Below are 15,152 nucleotides of genomic sequence, written 5' to 3'. Positions count from 1 at the left end.
CTGATATTTCTAATAACTTTACTTGAGGAAAAGATGGTAGAAGGTATACTGGAAAACTGACTTTATTAATTTTTTATTTTTATTACAATATGATAAATGAGCAACACAGTTGGAATGCACTGATCCATCCAATACTTAACTTATTTAGTGGAACAAGTATCAGCCAGATGTGACAGATCCACAGTGAATACTCTGTCAATGTCCTTATAAAATTCAGCGTTTCCACTATCAGTAGCATTTATTCAGTCATGGCAGACTCAGTAATCACAGTAATGCCTGGCCTCATGTTACCTTACATCAAAATGAGTTCAACGATTTTAAACTTGAGGAAAAAGAGAACACTAGTGTCAGAAATCAGTACTCTGTATTAGCAGATACTCAGAGTTGAGGTATCCATATCAGCAACGGGGGAGGAAAGGTTGGATCGGTGCATCCCTACAACACACACCAATGAAAAATAAATACAATCTTAATCTTCTCGAGCAATCGGATGAAACAGAAAAGAACTAGTTGCTACACCGGATGCACAGTTCCCCTCTTTCAAGGGTGCTAAGCACATTCTCTATAATTTAATGCATCTGGCACTAAAAGTAGTTTTGCTTTCTCCGTGCTTGACCAACATCCTTTCATGGGTAAGCATATACATATGTTGCAATATATCATTTCTGAATAGAAATGGTCCCTGTTAACTGTGGCTTGGATTTTGATAACAACGTCAGACCCAATAAGGGAGTATTCGAAGCACAGATCAACTCGTGGAGCCTCATAACGTTGGATGTTTTGGCTGAAACAGCCAGTGAAAGTTATCCTCCATCAGTTTCTGTTGTCCCAGGTGTTTCTCAGTGGATGCTGTTTACCTGCCATTAAAGTTTTACTGTTTTAGCAGACGACTCATCCGTCATTGTACGTCCCGCTCAAATGCGTGACCTGTTGCCTGTGTTCATCACAAATGCTTGTGTGAGTGGCTCCTCAGAGTCTGCAGTCTGTCTTGATGGATGGCTTTAGTTGCCATTGCTGCATCTTCATCAAGCGATTCCCGGATGCAACTTTTCAAATGGTCAACACCAAAACCAGTGGAGGCAGAGACGGGAACCACATGTCTGAAGGTCATGTAGTTCTTCGGTATCATGTCGTCAGGCAACAGATCAGAGAACTCTGCAGCAACAGAAAACACCAGAATGAAAATTTAACAAAACAAAAGCCCAGTATGTATAATTGTCCTGTGATATAAATGGTTGTGATTCTTTGTTTTTTGGTTGTCATCAGTCAATATGCATGTGTAATGCTGCACCTTTCTGGGTTATTGTCCCATATACTGTATGTTAACCCTTTTATTATTGCAATTGATCCCATTTTTAACTATTTTCCCTGTCTTCATCTTAACAGGTACAAGGCTACGACCCTCTGACTGACTGTTGAGAAAGTTTGTGATCCGGCAGCCATGTTGAGATCAGTTGAGGAAATACCAAGCACCGCCCACCAGCCGGAGCAAACTTTCTCATTTCACAGCTAAACAGTACACTACAAGATGTTTCGGAAAACATTTGAGTCGAGAAATAGGCATTACAGTAATTAAGAATATTGATTCATATTTGATCAGTGCTGCCTAGTTTGACCGTTCAGACACACACCGGAGGATACACACTTTTCCATCATCTGTCTCGTGCACTACTGTCAGGATATAGTGACCATTTTAGAAAAATAACTTTTTTCAATCATACTTGCTACAATTCTGCCCACTGCAGCTTTAAGTATGGTTTGGCACCAAATTTAAACTGTCAAATACAAGGCGAAAGGTCATCATGATGGTCCTTTTTCACCTCGTTAATGCATTTAATGATGTCTCAACCCAGAGCCAAATGCATTAATAGTTTGTATGTCTGTGTGTGTGTGTATATATATTGCATTATGAATAAATGAAAAACATTAAACTAATGAATAAAATAGTAATGAATCCATCAAATTTACCGTCTGGATTTTGTAGTTGCTCCTTCAGCTCTGCTAGTTTGTCCTCAGCATCTGGCAGGTCCATTTTGTTCACCACCAGTAAAGCAGGCTTTGATACAAGCTCCTCTTTGTACAACTCCAACTCCTTGAGGCCGTGGTGAGGGAGGAGGAGGAGGAGAAGAATTATTAAGGATCTTTCAGTAACCAATTAAAACAATGGAAGATTAATACATGCACATGTCGGCACTAAACTCTCTTTTTGCTGCTGCTATCTACAGTATATGTCCTGCTTGTCTGCAATGTAGTTTTATATGTATAAATGTCAATACTGCTTCTAACAACTGTGTGTCCTTTTATTTAAACTGCACACCCTGTTTTATTCATTTTTGCTCCGATGTATTTCAGGAAGCCCTTTAAACTGCATGCCCCGTTATTGTTTTATGTATTTTAAGAAACATTTTGTAACACTTTGAAAAACAATCTTTTGGCATTAAAAAGCTTGACACCTGAACTGTAATTCCTGTTAATTTTGAAGATCTTTTTACGTTGTTCGTGTATGATTTATTATTTTAATGAATAACAATTCACTAAATTTATATCTAAGTATTATTTGTTACATTTTGTTTTACAAAGTTAGGAAAGCAATGTTAAAGTCAAGCCTGATGTTGCCTTACACATAAATGAATGATCCTAGTCACTTCCACACAGTGAGGCATACTGCTCATTGATTAAACACTGGTATCGGATCGGTACTCTGTATCGGCCGATACCCAAAGCCCAGGTATCGCTATCGATAGCGGGGCTGAAAAATATGGATCGGTGCATCTCTAATTTGGGCATTTTTTTTATACCATGTGCGTTTTATTAATCAGCACGGTCCCTTCTCTCAAATAAAAAAAACAAACAAAAAAAAAAGAGGATGGAGAAGGTAAATAAATGGAGGGCATGAAGTGGATGGATCAGGAGTCAAGTCAAAGAGAACAATGGTAAGAAGAATAGCTACAATTAGAACTTTGTAAAAATCACATGACACATTTTGAGTCTTTCATAATATCACCTCAGCTGCCATAACCGCTCACCTTGGTAAGAAGTTGAACAGCTTCAAAGGCCGACCTAAACGGTGTTTTACTTGCCAGCTGGAAACCGCAAACATCTACCTGCAGCCAGACAAAGCACAACCAAATCAAACTCAATCATCATCATCATCATCATCATCAGCTGGTTATTCTGACCGCATTCTGTCACTACGCACCACAAACAGAAGCTGCTTGGTCCTCTCCACATGTTTTAGGAACTTGTGGCCCATGCCTTTGTTTATGTGAGCTCCTTCAATCAGGCCCGGGAGATCAGCAACAGAAATCTACCAAAAATAAAAAATGTATTAGAGCATCAGTCAATGAGGGGAAACCACTAAAAATAAACAAATTCAATGAACAGTTAAAGGACAATACACCAATATGCATTCCCATACCTGCTTGTAATCTTTATACATCAGTTTGCCGATCTCCGGCTTCAAAGTTGTGACTGTGAAGATTTTAGAAATGCCACTAATAAAAAATATATCACAGCATATTCAAAGTAAAATGCATAAATAAGAACACAAATACAGTTTGTACATGTGTGTTGTATGATGTACTCACAAGCGTAATTGGCAATCTGAGGTGTGGCATTAGACATGGCAGTCAGGAGAGAGGACTTTCCTGCATTTGGGAACCTGATGGTGAATCAGCACCAAGAAAATCCGATATTTAAGAGAAATATTTGAGTCTCCTCTTCAATGAACCAATATGTACATTTGTGTTTCATGTTCTCACCCAACAAGGCCCAGGTCAGCGATGAGTTTGAGGTCCAGCCTTATGTGTTTGGTCTGTCCCTTACTGGACTCAAACGCAGAACGGATGGTGCCTCCAGGTCCTCCTTTCGCCACCATCAGACGATCACCTTCAGTATTCAGGTCACCTTGGAGAGAGATGGGTTGAAAAAATATGAGTTTTAACTGCAACATCAGTTGACTATGCTACTCCCATTTGATTATTGATACATTTTATGCCACAAATGATGTACTTAATACCATAAACAACCTCAAAGTAAGGGCTCTATTAGAAAATAAAACTGTAACGTTGTATCACTGACTATACTGACCATGGATTGTACAAATTGGAGGAGGTATTATAAAAGTTGTTTGACATACCGAGGAAATTGCCATCATCAGTGGTGACTGTAACGCCAACAGGAGCCAATATCTCCTCGTCATTCCCCCTCTCTCCTTTCAACGCTCGGACACTGTGGATAAATACAATTCACACACAATAAATACACACAACAGCTCTTAGCATCTGTTCTACAATATGTTTGAGGATCTCTGTCAAACATAAATCATCAACTGATGTCAATGATTGGTGAATGATTGACAATAATATTAACAGATACTCTGATGTGGCACTTTAAAGGAAACATAGTGTTGTGTTTGTAGATACTAACCTGCTGTTGGCTCCTGATCCACCTACAAAACGCTTCTGGGGGTACTTGTCCTTGACCCTCTTTAAGGTCATGTTCTTTGAAGCTACCACCCAAACATCTCCTCCGTTACCTCCCTGTCCCCCGAGACGGGGTAGACCCATGCCCCCACCGCCTCCACGGACGTACAGACGGAGGTTATCCACAAAGTTTCCATACTGCGGGAGGCAGAAAAGAGACATTACAGTGATGAGATTAATAAAGTATCAAAGTACCTTTAGAGACCCCTTATAATAAACAGCTGCCCCACTGACCCCAACAGGTAACCGTAACTACTAAAATGTTTTAATTTTTACAAACATTTATTGAAATGCGTCAGTAATGTGAAAAAGAGAAGCCTGGGTGAAAGAGATAGGATGACATTTTATAATGTTTCTTCTTTCCATTCCTCCATCCATCCATCCATGAAGAAAGTAAGGTTGGTTTTATTTGTATTTTGAATAAAGGATCACTTAGATAATTTAGATTTTTAGGGGGAGATAGCATAGAAGTGGTACATCATCTGAAAATGAATTTGAGATGCAGCTCAGCACTGTTCAAGATTCAAGATGTATATTGTCACGCCGGTTATACAAGTACAATCGTGTGAAATGCTTTTTGCTGGGAAGCTCCATTAAAAATAATATTACAATTATAAAAAGGAAATACTTTGTACAAGGCATATTAAGAACATATACAGTATAAGATATATGATTGAGGAATTGCACTTGTTTATTGCACTGTTTGTGTGAGAAAGTGTTATATGAATTATCTAATTAAAATACTGTGCACATTTTTTCAAGTCATAAATCAGAAATAAACATTAATTCATAAATAATTAATCAATGCTGCTCAGAAACCCCCTTATTGTCAATCTACCTATGAAAGCCACCCATCCTCTGAATGCTCTAGGTCTCTAGTTGTGATTATCCTAGAGGTCACCACAGGTCATTTTATACAGTGAGGTCAAATAAAAAAAAAAAAAAAAAGGTCTCTCTACAATGAAATGGCCACTATAGAGACTAACATCATCACACATGAATACAATTGGGCTCATTGAATCCAAAATAGTTTTCCAGTCATACCACAGGTTGCTAGCATCATATTAGGTTTATAGGCTGAAGAAAAGGCAAATGCTGGCTGGAGACCACACACACCAAGTGAGTCAATGTAGATGCTCTGACAGCAGCTAGCTGGCAGCTAGCTGGCCAGCCAATGTCATCATTACAGTTGTTAGTAAACAGCCACTGTTGGATTGTTTTCTTGAGATTAAAATGATGCCTACAACAGTACTTACTTTCCGGAAGCAGATCCTACTGAGCTGGACCATCTTCAGAGATGTTTATTGCTGCTTGTTTCTGTTGTTGACTGAGCTAGCTGCTAGCTGACATGTGTTTGTATGAAGGACCGGAAGTGGTGGGTTCCTTCCTCGCAGCTGATTGGATGATGAGGCAAAGAGGCGGGACTCCGCATGGCTGAGTGACAGCTGCTGAGACCAATGTCTATTGCTGAGACCCTGGTCCCTTTTTTAATGCATATAAACAAAGAATTATACCAACATGTGAGGTTGTTGCTCCTGCAAATACAGAAATAGTTTATAAATACGTATGAATCACCAAGATAAACTGCACCTTCCAACTTACCTTTTAACAGTCTCTTCTGCACTATATTCACTTTTTTAATAGTCCTGTATCACAGCTGTTAGCCTGCACTATATTCACTTTTAACAGTTTTCTTCATCTCCTTGTATTTGTGGTATATATTTTGTACTTTGCACCACTACTTTTTTTACTGCCTTTTTACTAACATGTTTTGCACTATGGAGCTGTGATGCTGGAAACTTGAATTTCCCTCGGGACCAATAAAGTTTCTATCTATCTATCTATCCACCTAATATTTTAAATATATGGCTTACAAATTGTGCATATCAGCTGATTTATCAGAATTAGCCACCAAATAAAAAACAGTTGTGAAATATAAAAATTAACTAAAAGGTAGGTCAGGTGGAAAATGTATCGAAATTACTTGGTGTTTTCCTTTACTACAGTCCAAATGTACTCATGAACATAAAGCCTAATGTTTAGTTGATTACGAACTTAATGGTCCACAATGTGGAAAACTGTCTTTGGCTTCACCGTACTGTTTTGAAAATAACACAAGGTAAATTAATGAGGACAAATATTGTGACATAGCCTCAACAAACAGCATGACTTTTCAAAGGACATAAATACAGTTAAAAACAGAGAGCAACTGGATGAAAGATTAAAATTGTAAGTTTCCCTATATGAGGCAGTACATGCGGAAAACACCCAAAACACATTGGTATAAAAGCAACATTTTAAATAGGTCATTCAGTTCAAGTCAGACAAACTGTTAACCTCATTGCAACTGCATCATGGTGCAATAACATTGCAGCCCATATTACTATTTTAAGGTGAGTGGTCACATTTTTTTTTTACAGATATCTATACTTTCTACTCACCTCTGACAATAAAAAAATATTGCATTACATTGTAAGATATTCCTGTAATTTTGTCCACCCACAAAATAAGTAATTAAGTTGGTGTGTGTATGTTCATTGACAAAACATAAAAAGTACACATTTTAACATACAGTTTAGTTTTTGCCCCCAAACAGTAGAACCTGAGGATTGAAACTAGGGGTGTAACTCAAGTTTCACCCATCATGATACAATATTATATTGATTCTTTGGACAGCAATATGATATTTCCTGATATCACAAAGTCTGCCACATAACGATTTAATTCAATTAAATTATTCTTTTACATAAAAAGAATAAATATAAAGTGTAAATTTCAAAATAAAGCTGTATCTTAAAGATGATATGTATCGATATTTTCACATTGACTCGATGATATTAGATCGTTGATCATTGAATTGATATATCAATCCAGATCAATGTATCGTTACACCCCTATTGCAACATGTGTCTGTTAGTTGGTTTGTTCTTCCATCACATTGGTCCAGCGTGAGCCACAAAATGATATGGATATTCATTGTCCTCAAAGGATAACTCTGATGACCCCCTGACCTGTCAACAAAAAAGTCTCCTTTACCAATGCTTACAACATGAAAAGGTAGCGCCACCATCAGGCCAAATCTTCCACTTGCAACATGCTGAAAGGTTATTATGGATTTTTTTGCCCAATGATGCCAACAATATTCTGCCTACTGCAGGTTTAATTCTGTCCAACACGTTAATATGGCAGGATGTAAAACATATTACATCTGGCAGGGCTTTGATATATTATGGGCAAAAACGACATTGTCCTGAGCATTACTGAGATTTGTGCAGTAAAAACTCTCCACTTAAAGGTCCCATATTATAAAAAAATTAGATATTCATGTTTTTTTTATTATAAAGCAGGCTTAAGTCCTATATAAATACTGTGAAAGTATCGAAACACTAAATCCACAGGGAAATACACACAGCCCGTATTCAGAAACTCTGCATTTGAAACAAGCTGTCAGGATTTCTGCCCATTCATGATGTCCCGAATAAACAATATTTAGACCCTTGACACAATTTTAAACGTAAACATTCTAAATGTGTCCCAGTTTATTCCTGGTTGCAGTCTATGTGAATGTCATCAGCTGACAGGAAGTACACATGGACCCAAGCTGTTGCATAGCAACGCAATTCTGTTGCAAGTTTGTTGCAATTCCGTCAAAATGCGCTAAAACAGAGCGTTTCAGACAGAGGGGTAAATACAGGCCTATTCAGGCTGACAGTATGAGGAAAATAAAGTTTTTTTTAAACATTACAGCATGTAAACATGTTCTAGTAGAAACACAAAATACAAGTATGAACCTGAAAATGAGCATGATATGGGACCTTTAATGCACCACTGCTGTGAGGAGGATGCTGAGGAGAGATGAAGATGCTGAGAGATGAAGATGCTGAGAGATGAAGATGCTGAGAGATGAAGATGCTGAGAGATGATGATGCTGAGAGATGATGCTCTGAGTGTCTGTGAGGATGCTGAGAGATGATGATGCTGAGACATGATGCTGCTCTGATCTCTCTCTCTTCTTCCTCGCGCGCACGCCTGCCGGTGCAGAGATGCGCATGTGACGACAAAAGCAAAACGCAGGAGCCGGTTTCTCACTGACACACACACACACACACACACACACACACACACTCTGCCATCAGTACACAGAGAAGATCTACCTCTGCAGGCGTCATTTACAGGCTGGTCAGACCTGAATAAACCAGGTCTGCTCGGAATTGAACTGCACGGAGGTAAGTGTGTGTGTGTGAGATGATGACGAGAGAGAGAGAGAGAGAGAGAGAGAGAGAGAGAGAGAGAGAGAGAGAGAGAGAGAGAGAGCGAGAGCGAGAGAGAGAGAGAGTAAGAGAGAGAGAGAGAGAGAGAGACGGGTTGTGTCTCATTAGCTCATGAAAGAGCCCGGACAGACAGATCCTCCCACCGGTGTGTCTCTGCCTATTTATACAACCGCAGCCGTGGGTCGTGATAACAGGACGCCACTGGGACACAGACACACACATCACAGCGCGGTAAGAGAGAGCCTGTTCTTGGTGCGTAATTTGACCTTAAACTATATGCAATGATGGTGACATACAGTAGCCGCGTGGCGCATGCGACTCCTTCTTGTGCCTTATTGGATGCAGGCTGCAAAGGACCTCTGCTCGGAGGACAGGAGGAGGGTATATAGTGGGAGGTTTGAGCCCATGAGGATGATGTGTTTGATGGTGTATCATCCAGTTCCTCCATGCAGTAGCTATTACTGCAGCAACATCCACACACATCTATTAATATACAGTAGACAATCTAGAGCTGGTTTGAAGTTAACCTGATTTTTTAACTGACCTGCAGGATTTTCCATGCAAATTAGCACAAGTTGCAAAGATGATGCTGTATAGCTGTGGGCCTGCATACCTTTCAAACAGTCAGAAAAAAATCCTGATTGAAATGCATTTTCAAGCATGCTTTCCAAATGTGTTATTCTATATTGACCACACTGATGTACTGTATATAGGCTATAGCCCACAGTGCTCTGGACACTATGTTCTAGAAAAGTATGGTCCATCCTCTCCACACAGGCACATGTAGGCGCATGAAAGGGCAGGCAGCCAGTACAACAAACCAACAAAACTATCAACAACAACCAAGTCAACATTTCTAGTTATATCACATTTTTAGCTGTGGATGTATTGCGTTTGGATGATCTGCACTGTAACTGTGTTTTACTTTGGTATAATGGAGTTTATTTAAATGTTAAAAAAAAAAAATTGTAAATAAAGCACAAAAGATTTTCATTTCTCATTATTTTTTTTTTCATGCATTTGTCATCTCAAATATATAAAATTGTATTGTGAAACATGATCCAAAAACAGTACAGCACTGTTGTTGCATCATGCAGTATGTAACGTCTGAGGCAGTTGGAAGCTCGTAATAAAGCTAGTAATTGGACCTTTATATTGGGATTATTTTGTGATACTGTTCCTATTTCTGTTTATTGGTGGAAATTGATGACAAATGTAAAAAAACAGTCTTATTTCAAATTAGAATAACATCTTGTGGATCTCCTGAAATCCACTTACGCAGATTTAAAAGGTTTGCAAAGTGAAAGTTCACGCAAAAAAACAACCCAAAAAACTGTTATGACTGGGTTTGTCAAATTGACCAGTGGCATGGAAATACCAGTATCAGCTTGCCAACTGGGGGCACAACATTCTCCAAACAGAGCAGGCAATGTGTGGAATCCCAGCGCTTTCAATGAAACGGGTAAACAAGCCAACGACCAAAGACAACCGGTTACAGACACAGGTCAGACAGGGGGAGGGAGGGAGGGAGGGGTGCATGTGAAATGAGGCGGACTGTATTGGCGGCAGGGAGTCATGGGAGTTTTAAGGCGGTGTGGGCAGTGTTTTGGTTAGTATGAACTATTGAAACTGGGGCAAGTGGGCACTGTTTGCTGTGGCTGGTGGGTAATGTTTTGGCGGGAGTGTCTGTGCTGGTGGTAGGTAGGTATGAGAGGAGGAGGAGCTCTGTCAGCGTGCCAGGACCACATTCTCACCCTGCTGCTGTTGAAAGGGGCGGTAAAGACATAAACAGGCCCAGCGGGATTAGGGCCCACTCGGAGTGATCAGGGGGGATTTGCTGCCCGGCGGGCACACAATGGCACTGTCGCGTAACACACAAACACACACTGCACATGCTCGACGGCAACGGTTCACAACAGACCCAAGCCTACATAAATCTGATTAGAACTCCCCTTTGTTATGGAAGCGGCACCGGGGTTTACAGCCTGGCTAGCCTCGCCGCAGGCCATGTTTGATAGGACGGGGGCTGTGTGGACGTTGGCGGGATGGCAAAGAGAAAAGCTGGGGGCACGTTTTTGTTGTGGCGGGGTGTTTCCACGTGTGTGAAACCCCAGACAGACAGGGAGGGTCATAGCTGTGTGTGGAAGCACAATAACAGGATGAATAACGTTTTTTTTCGCCCCCGTTCAGTGTGTGTGTGTGCATCAGCTGATGATGGTGGATGGAGACAGGATCTAAGCAAACATGAGACAACAACAACATTGGCAGACACAAAGACAGCAAGCCGGTTTGAACCTGTTCAAATAATCTGACTCAGAAACATTGAAGCAGTGGGGGGTGGGACGAAGCACAAAATGGGGCTTTGCTTTTAGTAAAGTATCAAATGGACGGTTACAGAAGTGTCTGGATCCTTTTTCTCATTTCTATCATTCTTCCTCAGTGCCGGCTTTGGCCCAGGCTGCAGCCATGCCTCTTCTGGAAGAGACCACTTTGCCACAAGAGCACCCACCCACTGTCCCTGTGGTCATCATAGGTAAATGCTTTGCTCTTAACCTCCTGACCTTTAATGGTCTCAGTGTTACTCCAACTTGGCCCAAATCCTGCACACAAAAAGCATCTTTCTCAATCTAACTTGTGTCAGGTCATTCTGTGTGCTCCTTTGTGATGCTAATCCACCATTTCCCAAACCTCGGTCTGTTTGTAGGCAACGGCCCATCAGGTATTTGTCTGTCCTACCTGCTGAGTGGACACAAGCCCTACCTAGATACAGCAACTGTCCACCCAAACCCAATACTATACAGGAAGCTGCAGGAGACCAAGCACCTATCCATCACTGAACAGGTAAAAACACCTATGAATTCCTTGCACATGTACACATGATCTCATAGTCACTGAGGTGTGTCATGGTAGAGACTTTCTTTTTGCAGGATCTGGAATATTTGAGTGAAGGCCTTGAGGGGAGGTCAAGGAACCCTGTGGCTGTGCTTTTTGACACACTTCTGCACCCCAATGCGGACTTTGGCTACGAGTTCCCCCCTGTCCTTCAGTGGAGGAGGGACAAGCAGCAACACATCCCCCATCTGGTGCTGGGAAGGGCAACGCCTGGAGGTGCTTGGCATGTAAGATACAAGGCTTAGTCTGCCACACTCTTGTAACTATGCATATTTTCTGTCAATTGTTTTTATTCTCTGACATTGCATTCTCCTCTTTCCTTAGGCAATGGAAGGCTCAATGCTGACTATCAGTCTTGGCATCTGGATGGAGCTTCCCGGGGTTAACTACAGGGACTTGACCAACGGGAAACGCAGGTACTGAGAGAGGTTGATAGCAAAGGCATAGCTGAAGTCTTGGTTTGCTTCCTCTTTCCTCATCGTCTATCTCTTCTCTCTAGGGATGCAACCAGTGACAGAGCAACCCCAGAGGAGATCTCATCCTATTACCGTAACTATGTGAAGCTAAAGGGCCTCCAAAAGAATTTTGTTGACAACACCTACGTGACCTCTGTCCAGAAACTCTGCCGGGGGCACGAGGGGGAAGGTCTGGAAAATGGGCACACTGATCAAGGAGATGGAGGGGTGGGAGATGGTGGGAATGAAGGCTTTAAGGGAAATGGAGTTGAGTGTCTAAACAATGGGGGAGGCGGGGCTCTCTGGGAAGTAAGGGGATACCAGCAGGTGCAAAACGACACTCATGTCCCATTCTCTCTGTTTGCTGAGAATGTGGTTCTGGCCACCGGTGCGTCCGATTCGCCGGTTCGATTAGGCGCAGAGGGGGAGGACCTACCATTTGTATTCCACAGCATATCAGACCTGGGTTTGGCCGTAAGCCGGAGAAAACTGGATATGAACTCTGATCCGGTTTTAATCGTAGGTGCCGGTTTAAGTGCTGCAGATGCAGTTCTGTGCGCTTGTAGCAGCAACATCAGAGTGCTGCATGTCTTTCGTAAGAGCGTAGACGACCCAGACCTCATCTTCAAACAGCTGCCCAAGACCCTCTACCCAGAGTACCACAAAGTCTACAACATGATGTCCTCTCAGACCTACACAAACGTGGCTCCCTCCTCTGCTTCAAACAGACCCCAGGCAGCAAGTATTGCCTCTTCAGTATGTGCCAAGATGTGCCCAAAGCCCCAACTTGCCGCAGGTAACATGGCAGGTAATGCCAGTGTCGGCCTATTTCCTGACTACACCAGTTTCCCCGAACACTGCGTGGTGTCCTTCCAGTCAGACATGAAGTGTTTGCTGCAGGGGAACAACTCCCTCAAGGCATTCAAGATCTCCATGGCCCTAGTGCTGATCGGGACCAACCCAAACTTGTTTTTCTTGAAGGGGCAGGGCCAGTACCTGGGTCAGGATCCAACAAGACCCATCTCCTGCACACAGAACCCCATTGACATCCACCCCTACACTTTTGAGTGTGCCAATGAGCCAGGTCTGTTTGCCATGGGCCCGCTGGTGGGAGACAACTTTGTTCGCTTTTTGAAGGGTGGCGCTTTAGGCATCGCCTCGTGTCTGCTGAAGAGACTCAAGAAGAAAGGGAAGCTCATCAGCAACGGAGTGAATAACTTCATTTGAGAGCATGATGGAGAAAAGAGCAACACGTTGGCCGTAGGGTACAGATTTCAAGCGCTCTTACCCACTGATGTGAACAGTGAAGGGGAAAACAAGAGTTTTTCATATATTTTAATCATTAGGCAGTGTTTTCTCTCATCAAAGCTAAGGCATTTTTACAACTTTCTGAGACCAAAAAGACAATGGATGTACACTAATTAGTTTCTGAAGAAACAAAAGACAGCTTTCAAGAGTCTTGTCTGACTTCATAAGAAGTCCCCAGTAGTCCAAGCTACCATGTGCCAATATTTTCTAGTCAATCTGTAACCTCACAACTGAATATTTTCATCAGGGTTATTTATTCGTTCACCATGTGTCTTTCAATCCATTTACTAACAACAGTGAAATTGCTGTCGTATCACACTTTAAGTCTTATTTGAGCTTTGAGGCCACTGCGCTCATTCTCCATGCAACTTATAGCTGTGTAAGTGACGGACACGTGCAGAGCAATCTGTGGTCCCGCTTACAACGTTACGATCATCTGAACTCTAAGACAACCTGGAGTGGTGAGTGTTTGCAATAGTGGACACACACAAGATTTATCTCCGAACGTATAACCCAACAAGTTCATGGCTAAGCAATCTTAATGTTCCTGATTATTCTGAGCCAACCATTTTTTAACTTCAGAGGATTCTTTGTTTAGCTGCTATTGTAGGTAGTTGGAGCCATATACCTAAATAAATCTGAACTGTTGCTTTGGTTGCTGCTGACAGACTTTCTATGCAAATAATTTCACTTGCAGATCTGAATGTATTCTTGGACGCCGATTGCCAATTCCACTGTTTGGATTCAAGCATCCTGGCAAAAGCTATGGTAATTAAAGGATCATTCTGGTGTTTTACATTTTTCTTCTTTTTTATTTATTTCCATACAGTTTGAACATCTTCAGATGGGTACTCCAGTGAACAGTGAAATACTGGCAGTTTCTTTTAGTTTTGTTTAGATTTTCATTCAGAACAAGAGACTGCTACTGTAAATGCACATCGTCTTCTTCACAGCTTGCTTTTTTATTTTTTTTTTATTTTCCATAAAGATTGTGAATGTTCTCCCATTTGGCTGCCAACTCTCAATTCAGAGACATGGAAAGTTCTCATCAAATGAACCCATGCTTTAAATTGTGTCATTTAGACAAAATAAAGATGGGCATGGTGTTCACTGAGGGTTCGTTAGTGGTAAAAAAATATTAGAAAATAGGATAAAACAAGAAACACCAGTTTGGTCCTTTAACTTAAAGGTCCAGTGTGGAGGATTCAGGGGGATCTATTAACAGAAATGGAAAATAATATTAATAACTATGTTTTCATTAGCGTATAATCACCTGAAACTAAGAATGTGTTTCCGTTAGCTTAGAATGAGAACTTCATATCTACATTGGGAGCGGGTCCTTTTCACGGAGTTTGCCATGTTTCTACAGTAGCCCAGAACGGACAAACCAAACACTGGCTCTAGAGAGAGCCTTTCACGTTTTTACATTACCTGACGGCCACCGTAGTTCTCCAACACGCATGTGAAACTGCGGTAACGTTAGCTGCCGAATGCAAAACCGCAGTACAGCCAGCCGCCGTCTGACATCCTGTGCTCCTAAAGTAGGCGAGGCGAAGGTCCTGAAAGATACCACCACATTACCACGGTGTTGTGCTCGGCAGCTCACATTACCGCAGTCTTGGAAAGGGAGGAGTGAGCGGAGGGGTACTCAGTTGGTTGCAATCTGCAACCACACCACTAGATGCCACTAAATCCTACACACTGTACCTTTAACAAATTGCCAATTACATCATGACGAGAAT

The 15,152-nt window shown here is 41.5% G+C and overlaps 3 protein-coding genes across 6 annotated transcripts in view; 2 read left to right on the top strand and 1 right to left on the bottom strand.

Moving 5' to 3' along the window:
- The window catches only part of adam22 (ADAM metallopeptidase domain 22), a 76,828-nt gene extending 74,907 nt beyond the window's left edge, over nucleotides 1-1,921 (top strand). Inside the window, exon 31 of one of the 2 annotated variants that reach the window (XM_074653658.1) lies at nucleotides 1,387-1,921. In XM_074653658.1, coding sequence (XP_074509759.1) covers nucleotides 1,387-1,419 — 33 coding nt within the window. In that variant the 3' untranslated portion in view covers nucleotides 1,420-1,921. The remainder of the gene's footprint in view (nucleotides 1-1,386) is intronic. The other variant, XM_074653660.1, reaches the window with a different exon arrangement.
- On the bottom strand, nucleotides 66-5,891 carry gtpbp10 (GTP-binding protein 10 (putative)). The gene is made up of 10 exons (XM_074653672.1): nucleotides 5,741-5,891; nucleotides 4,429-4,622; nucleotides 4,139-4,230; nucleotides 3,762-3,906; nucleotides 3,588-3,661; nucleotides 3,419-3,471; nucleotides 3,200-3,307; nucleotides 3,027-3,104; nucleotides 1,969-2,092; nucleotides 66-1,155 (listed from the first exon to the last, which is right to left on the bottom strand). The coding sequence occupies exons 1-10, from the start codon at nucleotides 5,771-5,773 to the stop codon at nucleotides 944-946; spliced, it is 1,113 nt and encodes a 370-aa protein (XP_074509773.1). The 5' UTR covers nucleotides 5,774-5,891; the 3' UTR covers nucleotides 66-943.
- A 2,437-nt stretch (nucleotides 5,892-8,328) lies between these two features.
- osgin2 (oxidative stress induced growth inhibitor family member 2) lies at nucleotides 8,329-13,597 on the top strand. Of its 3 annotated transcripts, none has more exons than XM_074653647.1 (6): nucleotides 8,329-8,710; nucleotides 11,196-11,288; nucleotides 11,460-11,596; nucleotides 11,683-11,874; nucleotides 11,972-12,063; nucleotides 12,147-13,597. In XM_074653647.1, the coding sequence occupies exons 2-6, from the start codon at nucleotides 11,222-11,224 to the stop codon at nucleotides 13,327-13,329; spliced, it is 1,671 nt and encodes a 556-aa protein (XP_074509748.1). In that variant the 5' UTR covers nucleotides 8,329-8,710; nucleotides 11,196-11,221; the 3' UTR covers nucleotides 13,330-13,597. The 3 variants fall into 3 exon arrangements, with proteins under 3 accessions (XP_074509748.1, XP_074509749.1, XP_074509747.1); XM_074653648.1 differs by lacking the exon at nucleotides 8,329-8,710 and adding an exon at nucleotides 8,807-8,986; XM_074653646.1 differs by lacking the exon at nucleotides 8,329-8,710 and adding an exon at nucleotides 10,970-11,042.
- Nucleotides 13,598-15,152: the final 1,555 nt, after the last annotated feature.

Source organism: Sebastes fasciatus, chromosome 12 (assembly GCF_043250625.1).
Source record: "Sebastes fasciatus isolate fSebFas1 chromosome 12, fSebFas1.pri, whole genome shotgun sequence".
Taxonomy (NCBI): Eukaryota; Metazoa; Chordata; class Actinopteri; order Perciformes; family Sebastidae; genus Sebastes; species Sebastes fasciatus.
This window is presented reverse-complemented; position numbering and strand designations above follow the sequence as displayed.